This window comes from Pezoporus wallicus, unplaced genomic scaffold, assembly GCF_028554395.1.
Source record: "Pezoporus wallicus isolate ANWC-B61680 ecotype Strahan unplaced genomic scaffold, APGP_CSIRO_Pwel_v1 contig_6974, whole genome shotgun sequence".
Classification (NCBI taxonomy): domain Eukaryota; kingdom Metazoa; phylum Chordata; class Aves; order Psittaciformes; family Psittacidae; genus Pezoporus; species Pezoporus wallicus.
In genome coordinates, this window is record NW_026636227.1 from 571773 (window position 1) to 598642 (window position 26870).

General features: G+C 34.8%; 1 protein-coding gene across 4 annotated transcripts in view; it reads right to left on the reverse strand.

The window, feature by feature from the left end:
* Window positions 1–707: 707 nt before the first annotated feature.
* Window positions 708–26870, reverse strand: part of PCDH17 (protocadherin 17) — an 86767-nt gene continuing 60604 nt past the window's right edge. For 2 of the 4 annotated variants that reach the window (XM_057399154.1, XM_057399153.1), the window contains exons 5-6: window positions 10494–10568; window positions 708–1984 (exon numbers count right to left, since the gene is read on the reverse strand). In XM_057399154.1, the coding sequence (XP_057255137.1) occupies window positions 1302–1984; window positions 10494–10568 (758 nt within the window). In that variant the 3' untranslated portion in view covers window positions 708–1301. Of the gene's footprint in view, window positions 1985–10493; window positions 10586–26870 lie in introns of all 4 variants that reach the window. The other 2 variants (XM_057399156.1, XM_057399155.1) reach the window with 2 other exon arrangements.

Here is a 26870-nt window from a genome sequence, read left to right on the forward strand (position 1 = left end):
CAGATTATGTACTGCAGTACTTCGTAGACCATACATTAAACAAGAGACTTTGCTCTGAGGCGCTGCTTCCCACAATCCATGGGGAAAAGGAAGCAGGAAAAAACAAAACTCATAGAGTTCGACAGCTACTGAGGCAACACTTGCCATTTACAATATAAGCCCAAATATTTTTGCAACACAACTATATATTAATTTAATAAAATACACAATATAGCTCTTATACACTCAACAATTTGGCTCATATGCACTGAATCTGCAATAAATCAATAAAAATATGTCATTTGATGTAAACACATTGATTCTTCTTACATTTGCACATTTAAATGATCATGTGACTTTTGTGGTTGTCTAAGACATTTTCACTTTCCTGAGCTATTTTAGTGTCCACAAATGAATAAACAAGTGTTAATAATGTTAATTTATTTTGTGTATTACCCTTAAACACAAGTTGGGGTTTTTTCAAACTTTATTTTACTTTAGTTTTTTTAAAATTTACTGCTAGCTATTGATAGTTTTGTGGGACACTAAAACGCTAAATAGATACTAATTTTTAATTTTTTTTTCTCTTTTATCAAGTGAATTAGCGTATGTGTGTGCAGGACAAGATGGACTATATCATTTTACATTTTACCTTAATATGATATGATGTGCTTTACTAATGATCAGGATATGTTCTGTTGAAGAATGGTTTTTTTGTTTTCTTGTTCTTTTTTTCTTTTTTTTTCTTTTTTTTTTTTTCTTTTTTTTGTATAGATTTGTGGCAGGTAACTTTGTACATAAATGTTTACCACAAATGAATGTTAATGTTTGGTGTCACTTGGACTACTACAAGAACTCATTTTAGGACTTTCAGTAGAAGTCTGCGGTGACTGCTGGAAATCCACCACAGATCAGAATTATTCAACCCTGTTTTTCTTGGGGTTTATACGTAAACAGTAAAATCAGCATCAGCTATTGAGGACAGTCTTATAATATTAGACTTATTTCCATTCCATCTTTCTCATACCTTCCTATCAGATTGTCAAAATGGCACCGTCTTTCCTTCTTTCATTTTGTTCTTAGTGTACTTGACTCTGTCCTAATCAAAGTTTGGACAAAATGAAACCAGCGTCATCTGTCAAAAAGAAAGAGCAGTGAAAAGAACATACTTGTGGGCACTTCAGATGTTCACTAAAAGCCTTAAAGCAGCATTGGTCTTCCTTCATTCCTGTAAATCTGTTACAACCAGGGGATTTACTTAATGATTTACTTTTAATCAGCAGAAGTGGAACACAACTGCCAGCCTGTCCTTATTTTTCCCCTCACTTTCTGACAGCCACAGGGTCGCTTCCCCGACAGTCCTGCAAGAGCTTGTCGATTTCTCTCACAACTTCCTCGGCATCCACCGACTCTCTGCCTAGATCCCGGGCTGAACGATCTAACTGCTCCAGAACAGAGTCCATCTCACTCGAGTCTCGGCTCACTCGGGAATGCACATCTGCAAAGGCCCTAGCCATCTGATCTGATGCAATGAAGGGAGTGTCTTTTGACTGTTTACTAGGTGAAAGATACTGACTGTCAGTTGACAAGTACTGGCTGCTTGGTTCAGCCAAGGCTCCTGATTTCACTTCACTACCATCCAGTGGTCCTTTTGTTGAGGTGCAAGGCTCAATACATGTCTTGTTTGGGCTGCTCGATGCTGAGGGAACCTCCTGAAGCAGAGGACTCAGGGCACGTTTGGCTTTTAAGTAAGGTTTAACATTGGCAATGAGAATAGTGTGCTCTCTCTTGTCTTTCCCAAAGGTACAAAAAGTCTTCTTCCCGGTGGGATTCACAGTTTCGTATGTCTCAGTCTCAACATTAGCTTCAACTGTGGGTACAAAGAGATTTGTGCGATAATCTGCATTCTCAGCCTGACTAGCTGCAGGGAACTGTGGCATCCAACACCTGTCAGAATGACCAAGCACTCTGCATTCATCTGTGCAGTTAACACATTCTTCTTGCTCTGTAAAAGAAAGAAGAAAGAGAAAAAAAATCTAATTATAAGTGGAATTTTTTAAACTAATGGATAGGCTATGATCAACATGTTAGGGGCTTACTTGACATCTGTTTTTTTAATTATGGTGAAAAAAGAAGATATAATTAAAATATTTCAGATTGTATAAACCTGCTAGTTAAGACAATAGATTTATTTAACTCTGTTCTCTATGTATTAAAGTATTCACACAGCTCAGTGGAAGTATAAAAGGGTCATTAGAGAATCATTCTCAGTGGAACTGAGCTTCATCTGTAAACTAATCTGCTGTAGAAATCTGTTAGACTTTGTTCTGTGAAACTCATCCTAGAAACAAATGAACAGCACTTAAGAAACTCAAAAGGCATTATCAGGATTAATTTTTCAAATCAAATAACTGAGCAATGACTGCTTTTCTGTAAAGACAAACACTTCCTAAAATCGGCAAGTTGGCTTTTCATTTTTGTCACCTCCATTCAGTTTATAATTGTTACATTGTGTGATAGTCACAAAATAAAAAGGTTTTCTTGAAAAGCATACTTTTCCTGCTAAGAACAGAGAACTAAAGTTTTCCATCAGTATGCATTAAGTATAAGCTTGTCAAAAAGTGCATATTGCAATTTTATTAGACATGCGAATGAATCATGTGATCAGTTTTCCCCTTTTTTGTTTTGCTGCAAGTAAGTGAAAATGGATTGCTCAATACATATGATTCAGAAGAATGAAAAACTATGACACATTTTTTGAACTGATAATGTTTTCAAGTAGGATTTCTATATTCTTATTTCTTTCAAAGAATATAGATATGTGACTTTTTTTTTATTCACTGCCTTTTTAGAACATAAATTTTGATGCTTCCTGTTTTACAATTCAAAGAAAACTTTTTGCTTCAAAAACTTTATCTTGCCTGTCATTTTATAGAAATAAAATATATCTGGGCTACCATTTTCTAATTGTACACGACTCCAACCCAATGTCAGGGATAGAGAAAATTACAGAAATACCCCTTCAATATGTTTTTTTTTTTTTAGAAAAACACAACTCTGAGCCAAGTTGCTTTCTTTTTCTTCTTCTCAGTACTCTCTATTCAATACCGATAGAATAAATGTTTTTATCATCTCTGTGTTTCAATTTGTTATACACTGGCCTTTAGCTGTGAAGTATTTTCTTCCACAAAATGTGGGTTCAAATATTCATTTTATTTGAGGAATTTAGAATTTACAAAATTCCTGGAATTCCAGTTAGACAAAAAACCTGTGAGCATACCTTTAAATGTAAACACAAAACACACACAGAGACATGACCCACAGGTCTTCAGAAAAGCAGAACAAACTTGTTGACCCAAAGATACAAAGAGTTGAAGTGATTATTATCTTTCTAAATCAGAAAATAAATTTCTAGTAACCTGATAATATCACCACCAGTTTCCTAACAGTTGCACTGAGGAATTCTGGCATAGAAGAAACACCAAAGGTGATCTATGACAATTCAATAGTGTGAACAGCTTTAACTGTTCTAAAAAGACATGAATAAATGTGATTTAAATCAAAATGTGTTATGTCATGATAAACAGTTAAGTAGACAGGCTGAGAAAGCTGGTGCTGTTCAGACTGGAGAAGAGAAGGCCTCATGGAGACTTCATAGCAGCCTACCAGTACCTGAAAGAGGCCTATAAGGATGCTGGGGAGGGACTCCTCATTAGGGACTGTAGTGATACGACAGGAGGTAATGGGTTCAAACTTAAACAGGGGAAGTTCAGGTTAGATATAAGGAAGAAGATTTTTACTGTGACAGTGGTAAGGAACTGGAACATGCTCCATCCCTGTCGGTGTTTAAGGCTGGGTTAGACAGAGTTTTGTGTGGCACGGTTTAGTGCGAGATGTCCCTGCCTATGGCAGGGGGGCTGGAACTAGATGATCTTAAGGCCCTTTCCAACCCTAACTATTCTATGATACTATGAATCTATGATTCTAAGTCAGGGTGAGATAATTTAATTAGTGGCAGTTCAGTGAAAAAATATCATTCTGTATGCCTGCTCTGTACTTTGAGTTTAAAATCTAAGATTGGTGTAAACCCTAAAAAAAATATCAAAAGCAAGACAGAATGAAGTACAGTGTGAAGAGAATACAGAGCGATTTTTGAGGAAACAAATGTAGCAGAAAGGCTTTGAATAGAAAATTCACACAGGTGAGTCAGCCTCACCTCTGAGCCTGATCATGGAACAAATCTTCCTGGACATATATCAAAACAGACAGGGAGGTAATTAGAGACAGCCAACACAGCTTCACCAAGGGCAGTTTTTGTCTGACTAATCTAGTGACCTTTTATGATAGAATGACTACCTCAGTGGAAAAGTGAAGAGCTACAGATGTCATCTACCTGGAGTTTTGTAAGGCTTTTGATAAGGTCCTGTACAATATTGTTGCTGCTAAATTGGAGAGATACAGGTTTCATGAATGGACTATTAGATAGATAAGGAACTGGCTGGATGGCCACATGCGAAGAGTTGTAGCCAATGGATCAATGTCCAAGTGGAAACCAGTAATGAATAGTGTCACTCAAGCGTCCACAGTGGGACAATATTATTTAATATCTTCATCAATGACACGACTGTGAGATTGACTGCGCCATCAGCAAGTCTGCTGATGGCACCAATCTGTGTGGTGCATTTGACATGCTGGAGAGAAGGGATGCCATTGGAGGGACCTTGACAGACTTGAGAGGTGGGCTAGTGCAAACCACAGGGAGTTCAACAAGACCAAGTGCAAGGTCCTGCATGTGAGTTGGGGAAATCCCCAGTATCAACACAGACTGTCGGATGAATGGATTGAGAGTAGCTTGTGGAGAAGGACGTAGTGATACTGGTGGATGAAAAATTTGACATGACCTGGCAATGTGTGCTCATAGCCCAGAAAGTCAATTGTATCCTGGACTGCACAAACCATAAGAGGGTAACCTTAGATTGTACATGAGGAAGAAACTCTTTAATATGAGGGCGGTGAGACACTGGAACAGGTTTCCTAGGAAAGTTGTGGATGTCCCCTGGTTAGAAGATTTCAAAGCCAGGTTCGATGGGGCTTCGAAAAACCTGACCTAGTGAAAGTTACTCCTGCGCATAGCAGAGGTGTTGGACTAGATGGTCTTTCAAGGTCCCTTCCAACCCAAGCCATTTTATGATTCTATAACCTCCAAGGAAAAGTAAGCTGCATGTTTTAATGTACAATAAAAAATAAGAATTATTGTAATGGTGGTAAACAAGAGTAAAAAACCAGCCCCATCCCAGGGACTGTAATGCAGTGACACAACGTGACACGACGGAGAAGAGCTTAAGGAAGAGATTTAAGTTTGTGGTGTTTGATTTTACTTCATTTGAATAAGATAGCATTGGTATGCATAGCCATAGTGACAACATATGTGGTGACAACTGCTTAATGAAAAGGGAGACACACAAATAAAGGACATTGTTATATACCTCATTCCACTCATTAGTTCACGTCCACTAAAGTTCTTTGCATCTAGTTTTCCAGAGCTTCTACAGCATCAAACAGCTGCTGCTTAGAAAAGCCAAGTGAAACTGCTACTTTCCCTCATACTCTCTCTCTCTCAAAAGGAAAACACAAAACTCAAAAAACCCAAAACAAATCAACATATTTTAAAAGGCAAATGGGGCAAAAACATTGGAAAGAAAGGTTTCAAGCTTTAGCACTGGATGGGCAATAGCTATACTAGCCAGGTTTGCTTGCATTTTTATCACAGAAATCCAACAGAAGTAAACTAAAAAATGCCCCAAGACCAACCATTTTAATGTTAATTCTAAACTTTAAATTTTGCAAATGCTTGTTATTTTTTTTTTCTTTTTCTCTTCCTCTTAATCATGCAAGTAGATTTGTGGCAAGGACAGTGTTTAGCTTTAAAAGTGTACCTATATACTAATGACAAATAATAGCTGTTATGTTTAGGATTTTTCTCTAATCATATCTAAAATAATTTCTCTCTTATATAGAATTTATGAAAATGCTGAGTAAAAGTTTTCTGTTCCTTTTAAAGATTTCACTAAATAATTATCAGTATTCCAGGTAACATTTATTTTGTAAACCTAACTATGCTTTCTATGAATTTTTGTAAATAACTTTGGTATCCTTTTAACAAAAGATGGAAACAAAAACCTGCTGCATGTTAGCTACCATAAAATGCTCAGAACTGCACAATCAATGGACCAGCACTTCTCTCTGCTGCTCTCTCTCTTTTTCAATTATTCTATCAAAGTAGGACTCCTCTTTGCTCCTTTCTTTCTCAGACAAAAAAAAATTAAAAATTACTTCTTTTAAGCCTTTCTAACCATATTTAATGTTTCAAGAACTCATAGTATTTTGAAAGACCAACAATGGACACAACTGGGAAGATCCTGAAATTTTGAAATTACAGTCCATTTCATTAAACCATAAAAAAACTGTCTGTAGAAGGGAAACACTTCATCCCTCTCAGGCAGTAGTTCTGCACAACTTAAAATACGTTAAATAAATATTTGTATATGTGCATAATATTTATCTGCAATTTACATTGATAACACATATATATGCATATATGAAATATGCAACTGGGAAATTATATTTCAACACTTTTTCTTATTTTAAAATGTGACTGAACTGTATTTTAAAAAAACCTGAACTGATATTGAAATTAAGAAACTTAACATGAAAAGTAAAGATCAAAGAAGTTCTTAGCCACTGAAAATAACTTAACTACACTAGGTATTCAGTGCTGTGCCAAAACCTATCATTTGAGACTTTCAAGACTGATTAGGTTAATTTTATTATAACCAAGTTATGTTCTAAGATTTTAAATTGTTAGCTCTTATGCATGCTACCTACACATACACTGGGCATGAGGATAACTCTTACACAGTGTTTACATTATTAATTACTGCCAATAAAAATACAAAGTTTGCTGGCAATCTCTAAGTAAAAGAGATAAACATCATATACAACCATATATGTTATATATCTTGTATGTTGTACCTTCCTTCCCTTTCTTATATCCTGTATCTGCTAAAGTAGTTTTTACACTCGCATTCATACTCACGCTATTGACTAACTTTCCATTTCTGCTCCCTGGGCATCCTAGCAGTGACTGAATTAAATATGAAGTGAAAAAAAAAAGAAGAAACAAATACTGAATGACCTTGAAAAAAACCCACCTGCATTGCATGAGCTTTGGTGCTCTAGTCTTGAAAATCTGTATTTCTTCACTCTTTTATGTCACATCATAGGAAACGGATTTTGAGTATTGATTATCATACATTATAAGCTGCCCATCTCACCATTAGCCCATAATTTTGACTGCTGCAGGTAGCAGACAGTGAAGAAAATTGAACAGGCATTTTTGTACTAGCAGCGGAAACTATAAACATGAACTATCACCACCAAGTGCCAAATTAGTATATATGAGAAAACAGAATCAATTTAAAGGGAAATACATAAATGTATATATATGTAAAATAGGTCATACACTGTGTTGTACAGTAAGATGTGCTGGTAGAGTGATATGCACCATTGGTCTTTATCTCTACACTTGTATCCCTTCTGTTGAAAATAAACCTTCAACAGTGCAAGTGTATACAATAAACAGAAGCAGCCTAGAGATTTTCCTAACTCTCTGGAGCTTTAAGGCTCAACAGTCCAAAGTGCTTTATGCACTTAAGGGAGAACATACACTAAAATAGAATTGTTAAATTATCAGCTGTAGAAAGAAAAGGAAACAAGCTATCTGGAAACAAGTCACCTAGATAGGAAATGTATAGTGGATTGAAATTTAAGGTGGTGTAGGATGACAGTTATGCTGGCAACATAAAATGCAGCACAGGGTATGTATTTTGGTGCATCAAAAGACATTTCTTACATATTTTTTCTATATTAGCAGAGCAGCTATATTTAACTTCTGCCTTCTCTAGCAAGCTTAAAGCAAAATATACTTTTATTGTCCTATTAATTCATAAATATTGTGAATGGAATTCAATATGGGTAATGATTTCACTCTAAATATATTGTACTAGGAAGTTAATTAATTAATGCTTTAGCTAGCTCGCTCCTTTCAGTGGCTAAAACTGAGATATCTTAGTTCAACTCACTAATTATATAAAATTTGCATAATTATAACAAAGAAGAAACTCAAGACATTTTTTTTTCTTAATAGTGATTCAAAGCATAACAAACAATTAATAAATACTTTTTTTTTAATTTAGCTGGACTCTAATGATCTAAATCACACATACACACACAAAGCAGATAAGCAAATGAGAAGTAAACATTCCATGTACAGAGAACATCAGCATACAAACATTTTCATTAAATATTTCATATAGCGTGCTTATAAGATGAAGAACTTTACACTCTATATCAAACTATTCTGTATAATGTAATAGTAAATGTTCAGTCTTGTGTATAGGGGAAATAAGACATTCAATATATGTAAGTGTGCATATTTACCTTTTTCTATATGTATATATGTATATAAATATATGTATATGCATATATATTTAAAATCTGATTTCCCTTATATGCAAGACTGAGCACATACCTTGATATAGACCTAGATATACACATTTACAATCATATTCCTCCCCAAATCTGTAAATGATGTTATCAAATTGTATTTGAATTTAAACAAGAGAAACAGAGTTCAGATCATTATAATTTATAAGATTTGACTTGGTAAATGGTCATTCAAGTGCATTCTTTTCCACAAACTTTGTATTCACAAAATATTAAAAAAAAAGTAGCTTTGTATTACCATATGTCCACCAATGAACACTAAATAAGAATATGGTGAGGTAAGTATATTAATAACTTTCACTTTTAAACTGTCAGTAGCTTTTGTTATTTTTTTTGTTGTTCTAGGAAATGCTAGCCTGTCTTTCAGGTATCTTGTTTATTTAACTCTTTGGTTTTTTTCATTCTTTCAATGCATATGTTCTACTATCATATAAATACCCCCTTCAGTTTGCCCATTTCCCTTCTTCTTTCTATAAATATGGAAGCTAAAAAATAAACACAAATTGTCAGAAGCGGCTCGTTGGCTGACACATCTGACTGGAATGGCTATCAACTAACAGCTACAAATAAAAAACACGCTGGAGGACCCATTCCAAAATGCATGTCTTCTTTTCTTTGAAGCATGTTATTTCACGTTGCTGATACGGTCTATAGTAACTCTTGAAATGCTCTGCTATTCATTGCATGACAGAGTGAACAGTAATGCATGTGTTTGCTGACCCTAGTTTCACATCACAAAGAAAATGATTTGTCTTTAAATGCATGCATGGAGTTCACACTGCTTCCCTAGGAGATTTATTCATTCCAACTTTGATGTTGTGCATTTGTCTTCATTATTGAAAATATTTCCATTTAGGTTATACTCAGTAATAAAACAACGTGTAAAATCCTCTGTAGCTTATATTTCTCTAGTCCAACCACAAACACTATTTAAAAAAAAAAATAAACTAATCAGTACTTGCTTTAGACTAATAAAGTATGCTTTGCATATTTTAATTCCTTGAATAGACACAAAAGAGCTGTATTTTCTGCACATAAGTGTAAATAGATGTACAATAAATTGCATCTAATCTCTAATAGAGAATATAAATCTGGCTTTCAGAACTTCAGTAACTCCTGTGATAGACCAGAAAACCACCCAGAATTGATATGAAACGGTGTCTTACTTTTTCACTTGAGATAGGCAATCGTCTTTGTTAAAGAACTGAAAAGACTATGAGGAGATATTTATTACAGGAGAAAAATAATAGGCTGCTTTGCAATGTCCTAAACACTGGGGCTATATATGACACTTCTGATGAGAACAATCAGCTAAAGTACTACTGCTGTGGTTGTATTCCTGTTTAATTACAATTGATTTTGACATAAATGAGCAGAGGTAAACAAATACTTCTATACACATGCTTGCTGTTATTAAACAGAGCTGTCTCCAATCTGAGTATTTATATTGGCTTGTCTGTTTAAAGGCTCCTTTCAGTTAGGCAAAACAATTATGTAGCTCAGATTAGCAAAATGACTGGCAGTAAAATGAGAATGGACTGCCACTTTTTTAAACCTCTTGCATCTCGTGGTCTTTTCCTGATATTGTAACTACAAGATTCTGAGGTCTATAATACTTACATAGTTCCTTCATTGTTGGTTGTTTTTTGCTTGTTTACTTGTTTTTTGGACACAGGATAAAGAGAATATATTTTTATATTGGTAAGACATAAAATGCTTAAAAAGCAATAAAAAAAAGATGGTGGGCCTATGGATTTAATTAGTTCACATTTGTCCCAAACCGTAAATATTGGACAAATATTTCAGAATTACATGGAGCACTACAGAACACGTAATATTTTTCTTACACAAGTACATTTTAAACTCATACTTGAAATTTAATGGCAATCACGCAATTTTTTTTTTTTTAATTTAAACACAGTATAAAAGCAAGAAAACATTTATTTTACCTGAAAATTTTCCATCCTCACAGCGGGCTGGTCCACAGATCCCAACAATGGGTCTTTGGCCTCTGCCTTGCTGTTCTGGAGGCAAATCAGACCTGTGAGTCACAGACAGGAATAGGCTCTGCTTCCAAATTTTGCAACTATTTCAGAACTTCCACAGCAGAAAAACAATTTCTATCTATCTGTGGCCCAGGCATAGCTCACAGTCCTTAAAGATTTTCACTGTGCTTCTCAAAGCTACAAACATAGAATTTTATAGCTGGCAGTAAACTGAGGATGTCTGACTAGTAAAAAGAGTGTCTCATTTCTTCCTATCAAAGAGGAGAGGCACATCCGGTTTTGGTTTCCAACATTTGCTTGTAAGTCAGACTGTCACCTATTCTAATTTGCAGTAAAAAGACCATATGACAGTCGTGAAAAGATATTTTGGGCTCTCCCTCATCCCACCATGTAAAATTCTCTGCAGCCTCAGGCTGCAGAGAGGAAATGTACAAGGGCTAGCTGTGCCACTCCTGCACTTAGCTGGGAAGCTACAGGGAAACTTTACTAATATGTCAAATTCAAAGTTTTAATCAGTAAATCTTTCTTGTAGAGCCCGAAAGCTGTTTCCTGGAAAAGAAGAGAAATAAACCTGCAGTAATTAACAGAAGAGAACAAGCTTGTGGATATGTTAGAAAGAACATTTTTATTATAACATATTTTCCCACTCTTGATCAAGGCAGCTCCATGGATTTAACAGCAGGATTTTTTTCAGCACTGCCGCCTACAGTTGCAGTGATTCTTAAATCTGAAACCTAACTTAATTTGTGTGATCATTTACAACATCTGCATGATGTTCACACTATTTTTGCTAACTTTATTGGGAAATAGTCATAATCGTAATATCAAATTTATTAATTTCCATACCTAAATTGAAATATTTAGTAAATACTAATACTGTGTATTGTATTGTGCCAATTTTTAGGAATCTAGCTATTAACTACGTCCACCATGAGGCATCCTATGTAAATAACAATAGATTGTACAGTTAGAGATAAGAGGTAACAGTGATTATGACTAGCAAAAATAATGAATGGGAAGGAAAGACAGCATTAATGAATCTATAATCATGCTGTTGACATTTCCTGAAGATATCAGTATAAAAGCTCCATAATTTAAAGAAGCTATCCCCATCTGTCACACCGTCAAGCCACCAATGATTATCTGCATATTACACCACTGAGCATTCCTCACCAGGTGCCAATTATCTCCGTAGACATATCTTCACTTAGAAGGCACCAAGCTTTTTGCTTTGTAAGCTTCTCTCATATTTGGATAGGACAACTTGTTTGCAGACATTGACTGATGAGGGTGCCACTGAAGAGAGAGACATGACAGGCTTCTGAAGAAATCTGTTTCTACATCCTTTGATGGTTCTGTTTATATCATGACTATAGGTAGACTGTCTCCAGTGGAAGTCTGTCAGGTTCTGTGTAGGAGCATGATTTTGTCCAAAACAGAATTAATGCAGTGAAGCTTTTTAAATGATATGTTTTCCTTTACAAAGTCTCACAAAAAATGACTAAAGGCTGTATGGGTGCTGAACCATTCAAAATCTGACAAGTTCAGTGAAAGAGAGTAGTTTTCTCCACACTCCTGCCAGTATGCCTGAATTTACATTCAAAATCTCCTTTACCAGACATAATGAGACAATGTCTTTTTTATACTGATATATGGAAAAGCCCACTCGGTATCATTCTCTGCTTCAAAAAGTTGATGTCATATATGGGTTATATACTTTGGACTTCATGGGAGGTACAATGCATACAATGCAAGGAAGAACACTTTTGTGATGCTGCTCTCAGAAAAAAAAAACTGAAGTTCTCCAGGCAAATATACCAGATTCTTGGTATTTTTCCACTGAGCTATATTCTTGCAAAAGTAAACCAATTTTACTTACCCCTTAATATTATACTACTGTGTTTATATCAAGCTACTGCTTTTTTACAGAATTAAAATTTGTGTCAAAGTGCTCCATTTTGAATGCCTGAAGGAACACACTGCTTCCTAAGGAATTCTCACTTGGACATACAGATACAGAAAAGAAGTAAGTTATTTATCCTGGGAAAAAAGAAATTATCACAGAGCTTCAAAGATTCTCCCCTATGCTAAGTAACATATTCATTATTGTTTGATTAGATTGTGCCCTAGACTATTATTTAGTAGGTTGCTGATGTTGTATTACCACCTTCAAAAGGGATCTGCAGAATGGGATTGCCATTATGCCAATTTATTCCCTTAGGAATTTGATCTTCATAATGCTATTCTACTTAGCTTTCTGACTAGACCGCACTCCAATTAGATCAATCAGAAAGAATAATTAAGGGTGCTTTTTTCAAATCTCTCTAAATATTACTAATTTTGCCGAAGGAACTGTACATGTAAATAGATTTAGTATCATATTTTCAGGTTTTCATGAACTGTAAATGAATTTCTGAGAGACACTGAAGATGCCTGGAGTATTCACATCTTCTTTTCCCCAAATTCATCAAGAGCCTTAAGCTCCAGATCACTTTCTTACATTTCAAGGATTGAGGAGATTATAGATAGTAACAACATTAATACAGAAAATCTCTTCTGATAGTTACTTTTATTTGTAGCAGCTGAGCTGCTCAACTGAGAGTCACTTCTTTACTTGTCATCTTTGCATTTGTTATGGTTTTAACTTTTGTGTTGATGTCAGAGTACTATGATTTGACAAAACATATGCTGAAGAATTTGTGAACTATTTACAAAGATGTCATTGTGTTTTCATTAGTTTCACTAATATCTTCACTTTCTAAGCTTGCTATCTTAGACACTGTTTTCTTGTCTTGAGCAACCCCTCATCTAGGCCATGTTCTTATAAAAAGCCTATTTCAGTCCTGGAGGTAGACTTGAAGACTAGTTACAAATTTCACCACAAAGTAAGATGCAGACAGGGTAATTTCTGTTAGTTGTGCCTTTAGTTTACTTATCCAAACATTAGATAAACTAAGCAAGTAAAAGATGCTACCTCTAAAACTGCTGAAGGTTTTAGAGATAGCATCTGTCCCAGGACAGAAGGATTTAGAAATATGTCAGTCAATGTCAATCTATTAACTTTCTTTAAAAAAATCTTTAAAGTACTACAACCCTAGAAATAGGGCAGTCATACTATAAAATGAAGTAAAACTTATTCTAGACATGGATCATGCTCAGTTTTTTGGGGGATATTTAAAGACCTTTTAATTACTGGAACTTATTACTATATTTACTTGATTTAGAATTTTGTTACTTGATTTTAATATGTCCTTCTCCTCTCAGCCCTTTTGTTCAATTGCAAAAAAAGGCAAGAGACTTGTCCATTTATTACTGGCCTGAATTCTTAGTATCACAGATAATGAGAAGCAGAGAAAACTGACGCTTCCTCCCCAGAATATCTACCACATGGTTTTTGCAAAACAGCTTCTAGGTTTCCTAATAAAAATGTAACTTTGACTTGTTTTTGTTTAGGAAAAAGAGTTGAGTAATTCCCAAGGAGATAAAAGTCATATGTGAAGCACCATATCCAAAAGCAAAGCTCAGTGTGGCCTTGAACAAATTCTGTAAAGAGTCAAAGGTAAGAAAAAATCATCTTATGGGGAAAAAAAAGTCGAACGTTTGTTTTTTGTTTTTTTTTTTAAGTCCATCTGTTACAGCACACACATGATACGTATCCTATTTCCTGGGTATCTAAGAAACAGTCTAGCAGAGCTCTAAATTTATTTGTAAACTCTCAAGTGACTCTCTGCATTTCCAGCTAAAGATGGATACAGGACAGTTAATTTGCTACCACCAAGGGAAAACATTATAACATAAAAACATTCCCTCCCTTAGCTTCAAAACTGTTGAGTGCCTAGGGAGCTCATCTATTTGCGGAGTTGATACTATGCATATGCTTCCTCTCTAACTGCTACATACATACATCTGACATCTGCCTCTGTGTTAAACAGACTTAATTGTCCCTAGTATTACTATGAAAAAAAACCTCTAACCTAGATTGTTAATGCAATAGAAATAAATGAAAGGATATATGTGATTTTTGTAGATCTATTTTTGCATTATTGGCAAAATATGCAAGCTCTGTACTACAGCTATCAGCAAAATCTTTTAACTCTGCCTTCTGAATAACTTTAAATAGAGATTTTTTTTTTTTTTCTTAGCATCACATTCAGCACCTTGTGCAGCCTTTTAATGAAAGTGGTCATTTTACCTAGAATTTCTTTTTTCATTTATTCTCCTTTTTCCACTTTCTTGATCATTGATCCTCCTTCTTTATCCACATCAGACTTCAGAGCATTTAATCATTTGCCAGACATAGCTGGGATGATTCTGAAGATACATAATTTCTTTTTTTTTTTTTTTAAGTGATATTAAGGGGACTTTACATGTTAGTACATTGTTCAGCTCAGTGTTGCCAGGAAAGTCAAGATTCAGGCAAAGCACTTGATTTCAGATTTCAGTATGTTTTTAAAAGATCAAAGAGCATGGCAAATCTTGTTCTTTGGTTTGGCAGACCATGCAGAACAACAATACTCTAAAAGATTGAGGTAGCTCCATAGAACTAATATTAGAATGAAGGTTCTTTGAAGTTGTTTTAACCTTTATGTCAATTTTCATCTTAAAACCACCAGCAAAGTAAAAAAAAAATGAAAAAAATTCTTCTAATCGGGAAAACACACAGAAATGAGTTCTTCCTGTAAAGTAAGGTAAAAAAAGAGCTGGCGATTTGATGTCTGACATCATTCATGATAGCAAAAAATGAAATATTCTCAAGGTGTTTCTTTTACTAAGATTTACTTCTTTGAGCAAGAATATGAAGCATAGTCTTTCGTAAGGCAACTGTACCTTTGAGATTCAGGGAAAGGGTATTGTTACAGCTGAAGTCTTCTGAAAAGACTGACTTCCGCTTTACCACGTGAACTAAGTCCTAGCTAGCAGGAAGACAGGCGACAGTTTTTTCACCCCTCCTGTTTAAGCTTCATTATCAAGCAACAGGTATGCAATCCAGAGAGAGCTTCCATCTAATCTGCTATTTAAGGGAGAGTTCTGGTCATTCAATGGACTGAAAAAAAAAACCCACAGGAAGTAGACTCAGCTGCAGAATATTATTTTCTTCAGATGGCTAGAAGCAGCTATAAGAAAGAGCAATTTCATTCAAGAAACAGAGGTACTGTGATACTGTGATACCCACATAATCTAATTTTGACAATTAAAATCAAGCTAGAATTCTTATGCTGTCTCTAGAGACAATGGAGAAGGATGGATTCAAAGAATCAGTCAGAATTTCAGTGACAGGCCTCCAGATCGAAAACTCTCCACAGACAGGCCCACCTATTCTCACTAAATATGCATTGAGTTGATGTCCTTAAGTTATCTACTTCTGTGTTAGATATATACCCTTTCTGGGGTATATATCTTTCTGGCTGTTTCCTATTAGCTAATTTCCTTATTATTTCCTATAATGCTATTAGCTTAAGTTTTTCAGCACTCAGAAAATAGTCAGGTTTGATTCTAAGGGCCCAGTATTCCCTAATTTAATTTAGATGGGCTTTAGGTGTGTAACTCAGCATTACGAGACCCCTTTTCCAAGAAGGGCTCGTAATGCACATTGTCCTCACATTGGTCAGAAAATTGTCCCTTTACAGACTAATAACTGGTTACATGCACATATAGCTTCTGGGATTTCCACAGAACATTCATTCAGTATTTAGTCAGATCCAGAATCCTGGTATTTTCCCACTGAGCTATTTTCTTGCAAAAGCAAATCAATTTTATTTATCCCTTAATAATGTAATACTGTGTTTATACAAGCTACTGTTTTTTTACAGAATTAAAATCTGTGTCAATAAGTGCTCTATTTTGAATACCTAAAGGAACACATTGGTATCTGCTACTCTTCATTGAGGCAAACTGTACCTGATCCACTCCCTTCTTGCGGCTGTAGCTCTGGCTCCAACTAAATGCTTGTCATAACTACAGCAAGGAGTTTTTTGCTGATGTATATACATGCTGCCGCCTTAACAGAAGCAGTATGTTTGACTTGGTATGAAGTGGCTTTTATTTTATTTTATATTATTTTATTTTATTTTATTTTATTTTATTTTATTTTATTTTATTTTATTTTATTTTATTTTATTTATTTTTTAATTATTTTATTATTTCCTGAAATTTAGCAAAAGAAATTCAGATCAGCTAATCAGCTATACTTTGTCTACAGAGCAAGTTGGCACCTTAGGTATAACCAGAATATCATCCTAGATCCTGCTGGAACTTAGAGGCAGAGGCAAATGAGAGCCAACTTCCTTCTTGCCAACTATTCTGTCTGGCCATACCTTGGTTTTGCAGCCCAGGCTCTGCTGGCTCACAGATCTGAATCCTAAATACAGCAGAGTAATGGATACTTTGCAAGAAAGCTACATTCCAATTTTCATTTTTAGTTGCAGTTCAAACCTACATACCTTCTGCAAATACTACCAAAGAATACCTTTAGCTTTTGCTTAGCTAGGGAAATAAAAAGAGGGGAGCTTCATGAATCATAGCTCAAATTTCTGTAACAGATTTTTCATATCTGCCTGTCTGTCCTGAGAGTACATAATTGCTAACCTTGGATTCTGGAGTCAGCCTATAGGTTTTCTGAGATGCCCAAAACTGAATCGTAATATGTCCCTTTCCAAGGACAAAATAGAATTTATTGACACAGAGCAGCACACCTGGAATTTCCACTAGTCACTGGTTCTATTCTCAGAAACAATTCTGATCTGAAAAATTTTATTTGAAAGTTTTGAGTAGGACTGAGCTCTTCCATTCATTAAGTCTTTGGCTTTCAACATCAACATAAATGCTCCTTCTTTAAATAAACAGTTTAAATTTCGCATGCACTTTTTGATTTGTTGAATAAGTATTTCTCAGAGAATCAGAATGGAACGATAAACAACTGTCAACAACTTTATCGATAAAACATCAGCCACAGTCCTCTGGAAAGCTGACACACTTATTTAACAGTTAATTTTTCTTTAAACATAATCAAATGGAAAACCAGTGATGGTATTCCGATAGAATATATCTGGATTATCAAATGTTCCTGTGATATATTACCACAGCTACATTTAGCCACTACAGCCTACTGATCTACATGATATACAAACAAATTCAACTGCAGCTTGATGTTACAAACTGCCTTCAACATTTTTATCTGCAGTTCATTGAATCTACATAACTTCAAGAAGTTATAAATAAAGCGTTTCACATAGACAGGCATATGTATATTTCTGACACTTTTTAATTTTTACCTTTGGAAAGGAAAACACAGATGCTCCTATAAGCTTTCAGTGTCCCAGTTAGCCTGCTCTGACCATGATGGCAACACGTCTCTTTGATGTCATGGATGAATATATCTAAATCTCAAGTCTTCCTTCTAGCAAAACTGCAGTTCAGTACAGAAGGTCAATGACAATCTCCTTATTAAAGCCAAGTGTTTGTAAGTAGCAAGCAGCATTTTCTTGTTAGGATTTGTCTATCTGGTTTCCTATCTGAATTATGCAGCGACATGCATCTATTTACCATACTAAATCCTGTTGTTCATCTTTTGCATGTGGCATATTTTTTATTAATTTCCTAGAGGCAGACAAATGGAACTGGCATTACTTTTAGCACTCTCGAAAGACATGGTCAGTGCAGATCCCCTTCTGCTTATTATTTAGCAGTGCCTGCCAGTAGGATTTGGGTATCCCAAACAAGTGTTGCAAGGGAAGGGTTAAATTCAGCGTGTTTAATGGCACTCTCTGTTCCTTGGATCATTCATCATATTCATGGAATCTGTTCCATGAAGTGACCTAAGGCTGCCAATTCAAATAAATTAAACTAGGTGAACAGCCATCAGAGTGAATGAAATCACTGTTGAGATCACTGTCATGATCTGAAGTAGCTTCATTAATGGTGAAAAGACATGTTGGTACAGACAGTTCTTTCAATCTGCTCCAAAGGACCCTTGCTAAAAGTTGTGTTTGGGAGGTATAATCTCTAGATCTAAGCTCCCTGAGAAGTGATCATATTAAAAGAAACCTGCTGGGGTACTTGATTTAACATTAAAGTGAATTTATCAGCTACTCCCAACTTTTTGAGAGACTAGTTGAATTATCAAAGGCTGCAATGGGGAATGTAAAGCCTTCTGAGAATGAATCTGTAATACATATAAAATCCTTAATTTGTGCCATGTGATTATCTTAAAATCTAGTAATAGCCTGGATGCTAAAACACACCTGAATTTAAGATTTCTTTTGCATGTCTAAGGCCAATCTCTACCCATCAAATTTATGGGAAATGTCAAAAATACAAATTTATGTAAGACATCTTATTTATTCTGTGTCCTTTTTTCAGTGTCTTCAGGTGTGCTGAGTACTCAGTAGGGTAAATTGTATCAAATTTGTTATTCAGATGTTTACAGTATTTATTTTAATATTTCACTTTTTTCAGCTTTCAGAAAGAACATACAATTTTCCTCATTTTTGGTGGGATCACTCATGATTAAAATAAAACATGAATGCATTATATTCTTGAATTAGGACATCTAATAGTGACAGAAAAGCTGCTATTAATGCAGAAATGAGTTTCATTTGTGAAAATCCAGCCTTGCCCAAAATTTTGCAAGATAAGTATCTGACAATTTATTTTTTTTTTACTGTGTGTCATTGATGTACATATAGTTTTGCAATTGTAGAACAGATCGTGGCAAAAGGGACCGGTGGACTGGGGGCATTGAGTCTGGCAAAGTTACAGTACAAAGGCAATTTATTATATCCCCCTGATATGTAGTTAGATACCACCTTCATATACATACATTGTGAAAATAAATGTTCGCAATGATACTCGTGAATCTGTATTATAGAGACAAAGTTGCGTCTACAATGCATACACTTTAAAGTATGAGAATAAAGCTTGCAAGACTTGCATGACAGAACAAAATATACAAGACCAGCTTTGACCCTGTAAGCCTCCTATGCTGAAGTCAAGTGCAGTGACAAGCTGGAGGTGTTCACTGGATGGAGAGGTGAAAAGAGGTGATTGTAAGAAGTGTGAAGGCAATTCTATATCCATAACGTATTCATCCTAGGGTGCAAGGACGTGTGTTACAATTACCCAGGCAAAAGCATGTAAAGAATCACAAATAAAGGATAATTCCACAAGATGCTATAAAGCATTAGAAAGGACATGTATTGTAATCTTACTCTGTCATAGAAGTGTATTCTGTCCCTAGAACACAAATGGTGATAATTGCAAGTAATTAATAATTATACCAAGAAGCATCTGCTTCTTTCTCATGCACAGAGCAAAATCAACAGTATTCCCAAAACATGCTAGTGGTCTACATTTCCCCATTCTCTTATGTAAACCTCTCAGAGGCATGCAGAAACCATTGCTCAGTGAAGTGGACCTGGAAGCAGATCAGGAGAAGCTGAGGAGCTATTAATTGCTTCTAATTTATTTTTCAAAATAGAAATTGTTTGTATAAAGAATAAGAGAAGGGAAAGAAAATGTCAACTCCTCCCCCCCCCCCAGCATTAAATGCATGTATAGTCTAGTATTTGCTAATCAAATGCCTTGCCAGCCTCTCAAGAGCCTCAGGAATTAGATTGCCTGTCCCTGACTTCTTGAGTGTTGTTTCACTGATAAATCCATCTTCTGACTTTCATCTGCCACCAAAGTAAATGTAAACTTTTTCAAAACTCTGAACAGTTTTGCATATTCACTGTCATTCCATCATCTTCTTTCCACTAAAATTTTTAGGTTATGATAGATTTGTCCTCCTTGAGCTTCTCCACAGGGCTGTTAGTCTCCCTATACTTAATTCTGATCACTAGACCTGTTTCTGTTGCACTGTCTGCAAAGTTGTTACCATGTTACAATCATGCATAGTTCCATGAGCAGTGGAACTAATTAAAGCTTATTTTCTGCAATTTCTTTTTTGTATTATTATTGACTAAAATATCTTGGAAGACACACTCTACTTGAAGCTTTCTCAGTAACTAAGGCACTGTTAGTGACTTTCTTCAGTGAAGAGTCTTCAGTGTCTAATAATGTATGACATTAGTTTTTCACTTATATTGGGCACTTATATACTCCATTACAGCTGTCTATATCTACAAAATTTGTGGAAATTATTTTTGAGGCCTGTGGCTTTGGATAGATACTGTTTCAGAAGTTACAGGTAATAGCGGAAACAGGCAGACACAGATTGCAAATTCACGCAGTTATTTCTAAAAAATCCCTGAAAATTTATATTTTCATAACTATTGTTACGAATTATCTCCCTATATAGAATTTGCTTTTTTCTTTCTCAAATATATGGAAGACAGGTAAGCCATCATGTACGCTGCCAGAAGATATTTATTGACTAGTTTTTTCAAATAACACTTGCTGGCCAAATATATGCAAAACATATTTAAATGACTTCTTGTTGAGAAGCAGATTAGCCTGATTAAAGACATTCACTAATGTTTCCACATTGATTCTGACACTGGACTATCTCAGACACTTCCACTCAGCATGCAGTACTGCTTTGTGCTATTCGCACAGATAGGTGCATATATTTACACCTAAGGAATGTGTTGGAACATAGCCCAAAATTCTGACACTTGCATGCCTCCAAGGAAGGTGTCCATATGCCAGATAGGTGTCTAACTCCCCATTACAGTACACTGAGGCCTACTTAAAAGATTCAATACCATGCACACACTACTATAGATATTTGCAGTTGATCTGATGGGGTGTATGAATGTGGACTAAAATTGCACTCCAAATGTCTAAATATAGATGTAGGTTTCTATCTTATGCAGAACTACTGGAAAATACTTGGTTCCCTACCCTAAAAACAGTCTTCTATAATAAGACACTTTGAACAGAATTTTGGCAGTGATTACAATCAGGGCTGCAGAACTGACATCTAATTGGATTATTTTTGTTACTATGTTAGGAAATTCCTATTCTGATTAATCAGTCTTGCTAGAAAAATGTGCTATTTATTTCACAGCAGTTTTCGAGAAAGTGTTCTGAAATTTCTTGGAAGATATGCTCCTGCTTGTTGTGCTCAGCTGTGTTACATCACACAACACCACACTTACACATGATTAATGAAAACCTTATCATCTGACGCTAGCCAAGAAAGAAATAATTAAACTTGCTTATATTCCCACCCTTTCCATAAGGAAAAAGATTGTCTAGTGCTACTTTAAAAAAATTGAGTAGATTAGCTTCTGTACTCTCACCCTTGGAGCCAAGGACAAGAAAGTAGAAGTTGCAGGTCACAGGACAAAATTAACCACAAGAGGCCAATATATTTCTATCAGATAAAAATGTGAAGGCTGGGGGAAGGGAGAGAAAAGCCAAAGCTGTAGAAATGATTTTGCTGAGAACTGTTTCTCTAAATCAGAATTGCAAGTTTAGATTTACTACTCTCCAACATGAACTAAGTTATAAACCTCCAACCAACAACAATTATCACTTATTTGGATATAGTTTTAAGCAGTTTTTGAGAAAGCCTTCTGAAATTTCTTGGAAGGTATTTAAGTAGCATCCAAGATCAGCTGAAAAAACAAAGGAAAATTTATGAATATAAACTTTCAGGTCAACAAACTTTAACTTACCAAGCTTAAGCAAGCCTGGAAGTGTTCAAGGCCAGGTTGGATAAGGTTTTGAGCAACCTGGTTTAGTGGAAGGTGTCCCTGTCCATGGCAGGGGGGTTGGAACTAGATGATTTTAAGGTCGTTTCCAAACTAAACCATTCTACAATTCTATGATGTTGTGATTTTCTACCTGAGCAGAAAAACAAATCTTTTTAAATAGAACGTTTATCAATAGTTTATTCTGAAGAATTCAAAGCACGCAAAATTTTATATGTACATAATACATGTTGGCAAATATGCAGAGAGAATGGCTGTTATATACCTGCTTTTCTAAAATGCAAAATCATATTAAAATTAAAAATATCAGTGATTATAAAAAAATCCCAGTCCACCTTCTAAAACAGGTTCTTTTGTTCACTAATTCAGAAATCTCTTCAAGCTTAACTTAATTTATAACTTGGTTGTGCTCAGCTGTACTAGGTGTGGCTATGTTTGCTTGCCTTTTTTCCCATTAAACTGGTACTAAGCAAAATTGGAAGAAAAATAAAATTATGTAACACAAAAGAAGTAGGCTCTAAACCAGAATGCATTTTTACATGAAGATTGTTTTACCAGTATCAGTTCCTTCATAAATATATAGCAAAATTACACCACTTACTTCCATAACCTAAAACCAAGAATTAATTTTGCTTTGGGGAGAGGGGAATTTGATGAATTTTTAAAGATGTCCAAACTGGACTCTAGCTAACTCTAACCTAACTGAAGCTGTTCCACACTTCCAGGGTTTTATTCAAAAGGAGGTGAGCTGAAATGGAAACAGTAGGAATTTTTAAGCATACACACAGCTAGAGCATCTTTTAAAAATATGTATGTGTATCTGTAGCAATGAGCAGGAGAAATACTTTCTGAAAAGTATGTTTGCTTTCATGAAATTTAAACTATTACAAAATATATGAAAAGCAACATATTACTTAATAAGTGTTAATTTTCTTCTTTTATTCTTCAGTCTTTTGTTTCTCATCTTATTTTTCTTTCTATGTTTCTCTTCCTCCATTCCTACTTCAAAACCTGTAATACAGTTCCCTTTTACTTAGTTTTCTGAAGTGCTTTTTCCCACTTTTTCTTTGACTAAAAATAAGCCATAGAATTAATCTCCAAAGCTAAACAAAACCTGAATTGTTACTAACTTTGGTTATTTTGATTTGTATATTGGAATTAGTTCTGGGTTTTTTCCTCATGAAGTACAGATTTAATAAACTTATTATTATATACTGGCTGCAGTTACATGACACCAAGTGAGATATGGAGTAAGTCACATGCACTCACACAGGGAAAAAACAGAAATAATGTTTCAAGATTTATATTTTTGGTCAGGTATAGAATTTCTCACAATATGGACAGGAAGATTATAAATGAAAAATTTTTTCATTCTCAGCTGAAATCTGTGTCTTGCAGTAAAGCAGGTAATAATGAGACAAAGTATTTCATGCTTTAACAAAATCTACTTTTTCAATAAATTTACACTAGATAGTAATGAGGTATATTGTGCAGTGTTTAATCTTCTCTAAAAAAAAGAAAGAGAGAAGTAATTCTTCTGTTTGGTTCTCGGGTATTAAGTCCGTACATCTTTTATTTTGACAGTTCAGCTTCAGGCTATAAAATAAAAGGACCTGTTCTACATCTACTATTTAAAACAAAGGCAGAAAAACTAAACCTCCATCAATCTGCTGTCTTTGGTTTTATGGCTTATCTATGGCAAAAAATGAATCAGAAGAAAGATTTGCTCTGATTCCAAAGACAGATCCATCAACCTCCTGGTATCTGTGAACCATGCTTTTCTATAGAGATTGGGTGTAATGGTGCAGTTGCAGTATTAAACATACTATAACGCTGAGATACTGCTATTCACTTGCAATTACAATAAGGATCTGTAATAGGAATGTATCTAGAAAATGTGCATGCATACACCATGAACTGAAGTAATAAGGGCTCGTATTACTTCAAAAACCATATCATGGTTCTTCCACATCTATACCTCATCTAAATGGCACACTTTCTTTTAGAAGCTCTATCAGGACTAAAGCAAATAGAATAATACAGTGATATAATTTTGAATATTTTTTTCAGAGGAAATTTCAGTCCAAATCCTTTGAATACAAAATGCATACAAGTATGCAGTTTCTTCATCAAGTTATTTGTAAGCTCTTCAAGAACTATCAGAGTCTATTGAGTTGTGGGCTGTGACTTTTTAAGCTGTGACTTTTCAAAAAGCATGTCTTACACAGCTTTATAATCTCACATGTAAATTTTGGATCACAAGCAAAGACAGATAGCAGATGAAGTATTTCTTCACCTGTAAGAAGCAGTTCAACAGACTGAAGTCTACTTGTGATGGTATGTACGGTGAGGATAAAAGAGGAAAACAAAGTCAGGAATGTTTGAAAAAAAACATATTTTGAGGTAACAAGAAGAAAATTAAAACTTTGGGGAAAGGATTTATTTCACTGCTGTATCCATCCCCAAAATGGTCTCTGATTTTATCTTAACCTGTGGAATAGCCATCTCTGAAAAAGTGTGGTTGCGATTGCATTAAAGCACGGTTTTTTTTAGTCAAGGGTGACCGTATTCAGGGATAACTCCCATTGAGGTAAATAATTTACTCAGGGTAAAAGGGAGTACACAGTGTAGTGGTGATGCAAATGATTTACTCTAGTTACCTCTGTAAGCAGCTTCAGCTCCCTTTTTTTAGATAGCTCTGTCCTGACAGCAATTTCATAATGCATTCAAACCCAGTGACAGAAAATATCAATTAAGTGGAAAAAAAAAAATGAGACACTTAAAAAATGATAGTTCACTTTAAAGCATGACACAACTGTGAGAAAAGGGAACAGAAAACCACACTAGTTTAGTTGCATATATTCCATAAAGATTGTGAAAAATGTATCTTGTATGGATTATTTGGATATTTGCAAAGCATGAAATAAACAACTAATTACATAAGCTATCAACAACTTCACATAGAAAGAGCTTATAGGGTTTCTGACCTGATATGGTATTCATTTAATCTAATTTATGAAAGTGCTTGAGGAAACATTCAGCTGCTTTCTGAAAGACTGACTTGGGAATTATTAGAGCTGTATAATTGTTCAACTGATCAGACTTGAAATAAAAACATTTAGTTTTACATTAATCTTTCAGAAATGGGCAATGATTTTGAGAAATAGATTACTGTCTAAAAGTCTTGCCAAAAATATATCTAGCTGAGAGCAACCACAACTACTTTTTTTTAGCAGTCTAATTTTCTTATTTTCAATCTTTATTCAACATCTGTTCTTTCTACCCTCCTTTGTAACATAATTATGCAGAAATCCAGCAGAAAACAGGTTGAGCGGTTAATAACAGGCAACTTAAATATTTTTTTCACACCAGTGCCCTGCAGACGTTTCTTCTTCTTCTTCTTTTTTTTTTTTTTACTTTGGCTTTTAATTTAATCGGTGTGTGTTTCTTTCCTGATCTTAAAGTATGCTATCAGAACATATGGAAGCACCTGAAAATAAGTCTTGGAAATGCACATGTTAATAAGGTGCTTATTATGATAGGTAGCACATTTAAGAGGAGAGAGAGAAATTAACAAATTTTCCACTTAAAGCAGAAGGAATTTGATTGAGATAGATAGTCTCCCAACATGCTCACTCCAAGAAGACTTCTAGACATTTTAGAGATATTCTGTATAAAGGCCGACAATCTTTCAGTACACATCTATATATATGTTTTCTCTAAAATATGTTCACTTTTCTATATTTGACATAAACTCATTACACATTTCAAAAGTAATTGTGGCTCCATGATAAATACTCCTCATTTTGCAATATTTCATTTTAGTAATTAGCACTTGACATTTAGCCTAAAAGAGATGGAAAATTGTTATAATGACAGATGTTCAAAAGGTCTACTTAAATATGAGTTCCTCCATGTAGAAGCTGGTACAAGACGCTGTTTTCCCTGGAATTTCTAGAGTTCGCTGATTAAGATAAATAAAGGATCTTAATTCATCTGGAAAAAAAATGTTTAAAGAATTCAGTCTTAACTGAGACAAAAGTACTAAAAGTTGCTAAAAAAAAGGTAAAAAAAGGAATGATGAAAATTACAGAAGACAATACTATGAAGAAAGAGAATGGATCTCATTTTATGTGATACATGTAAACAGACAAAGCACAGTTAGTGTAATTGAATGTACAACCCATTGTAATTAGAGGATTCTATTTTCAGGTTTACATAAACACCTTAACTAGAATTATTCCTTGAATGTTGAATTGTTTTATAAGAGATGAATCCGAACCAGCCTTATAAGAGTGCACATTTTCCCTTTATATACATTTAGTAATGTATAACCCCTCATGTTTGCATTCTGAGGACTAAACATTTGGGTAAAGGTGTTTTTTTTTTTCATATTCTCACTGGTTTATTTTTATAATCTTGGTATTTGAGGCCTCTACTCTGTATTTGCCATATTTTCTGGTAGACTTGTGTAAAAAAGTTTTGATTTTAATAATTTTTCACCCTGCCAGCTGCACAACATTTTTACATTTATGTGGAGTTTCACTCATATATTTGTTATACTATAGATGGACAAGATACTACCTTTTATTAGACACCATGTAAACTGATAGGTCCTGCTGGCCAAAAAATACTATCTGCTTTCATTTGTCTCACAAGAGAT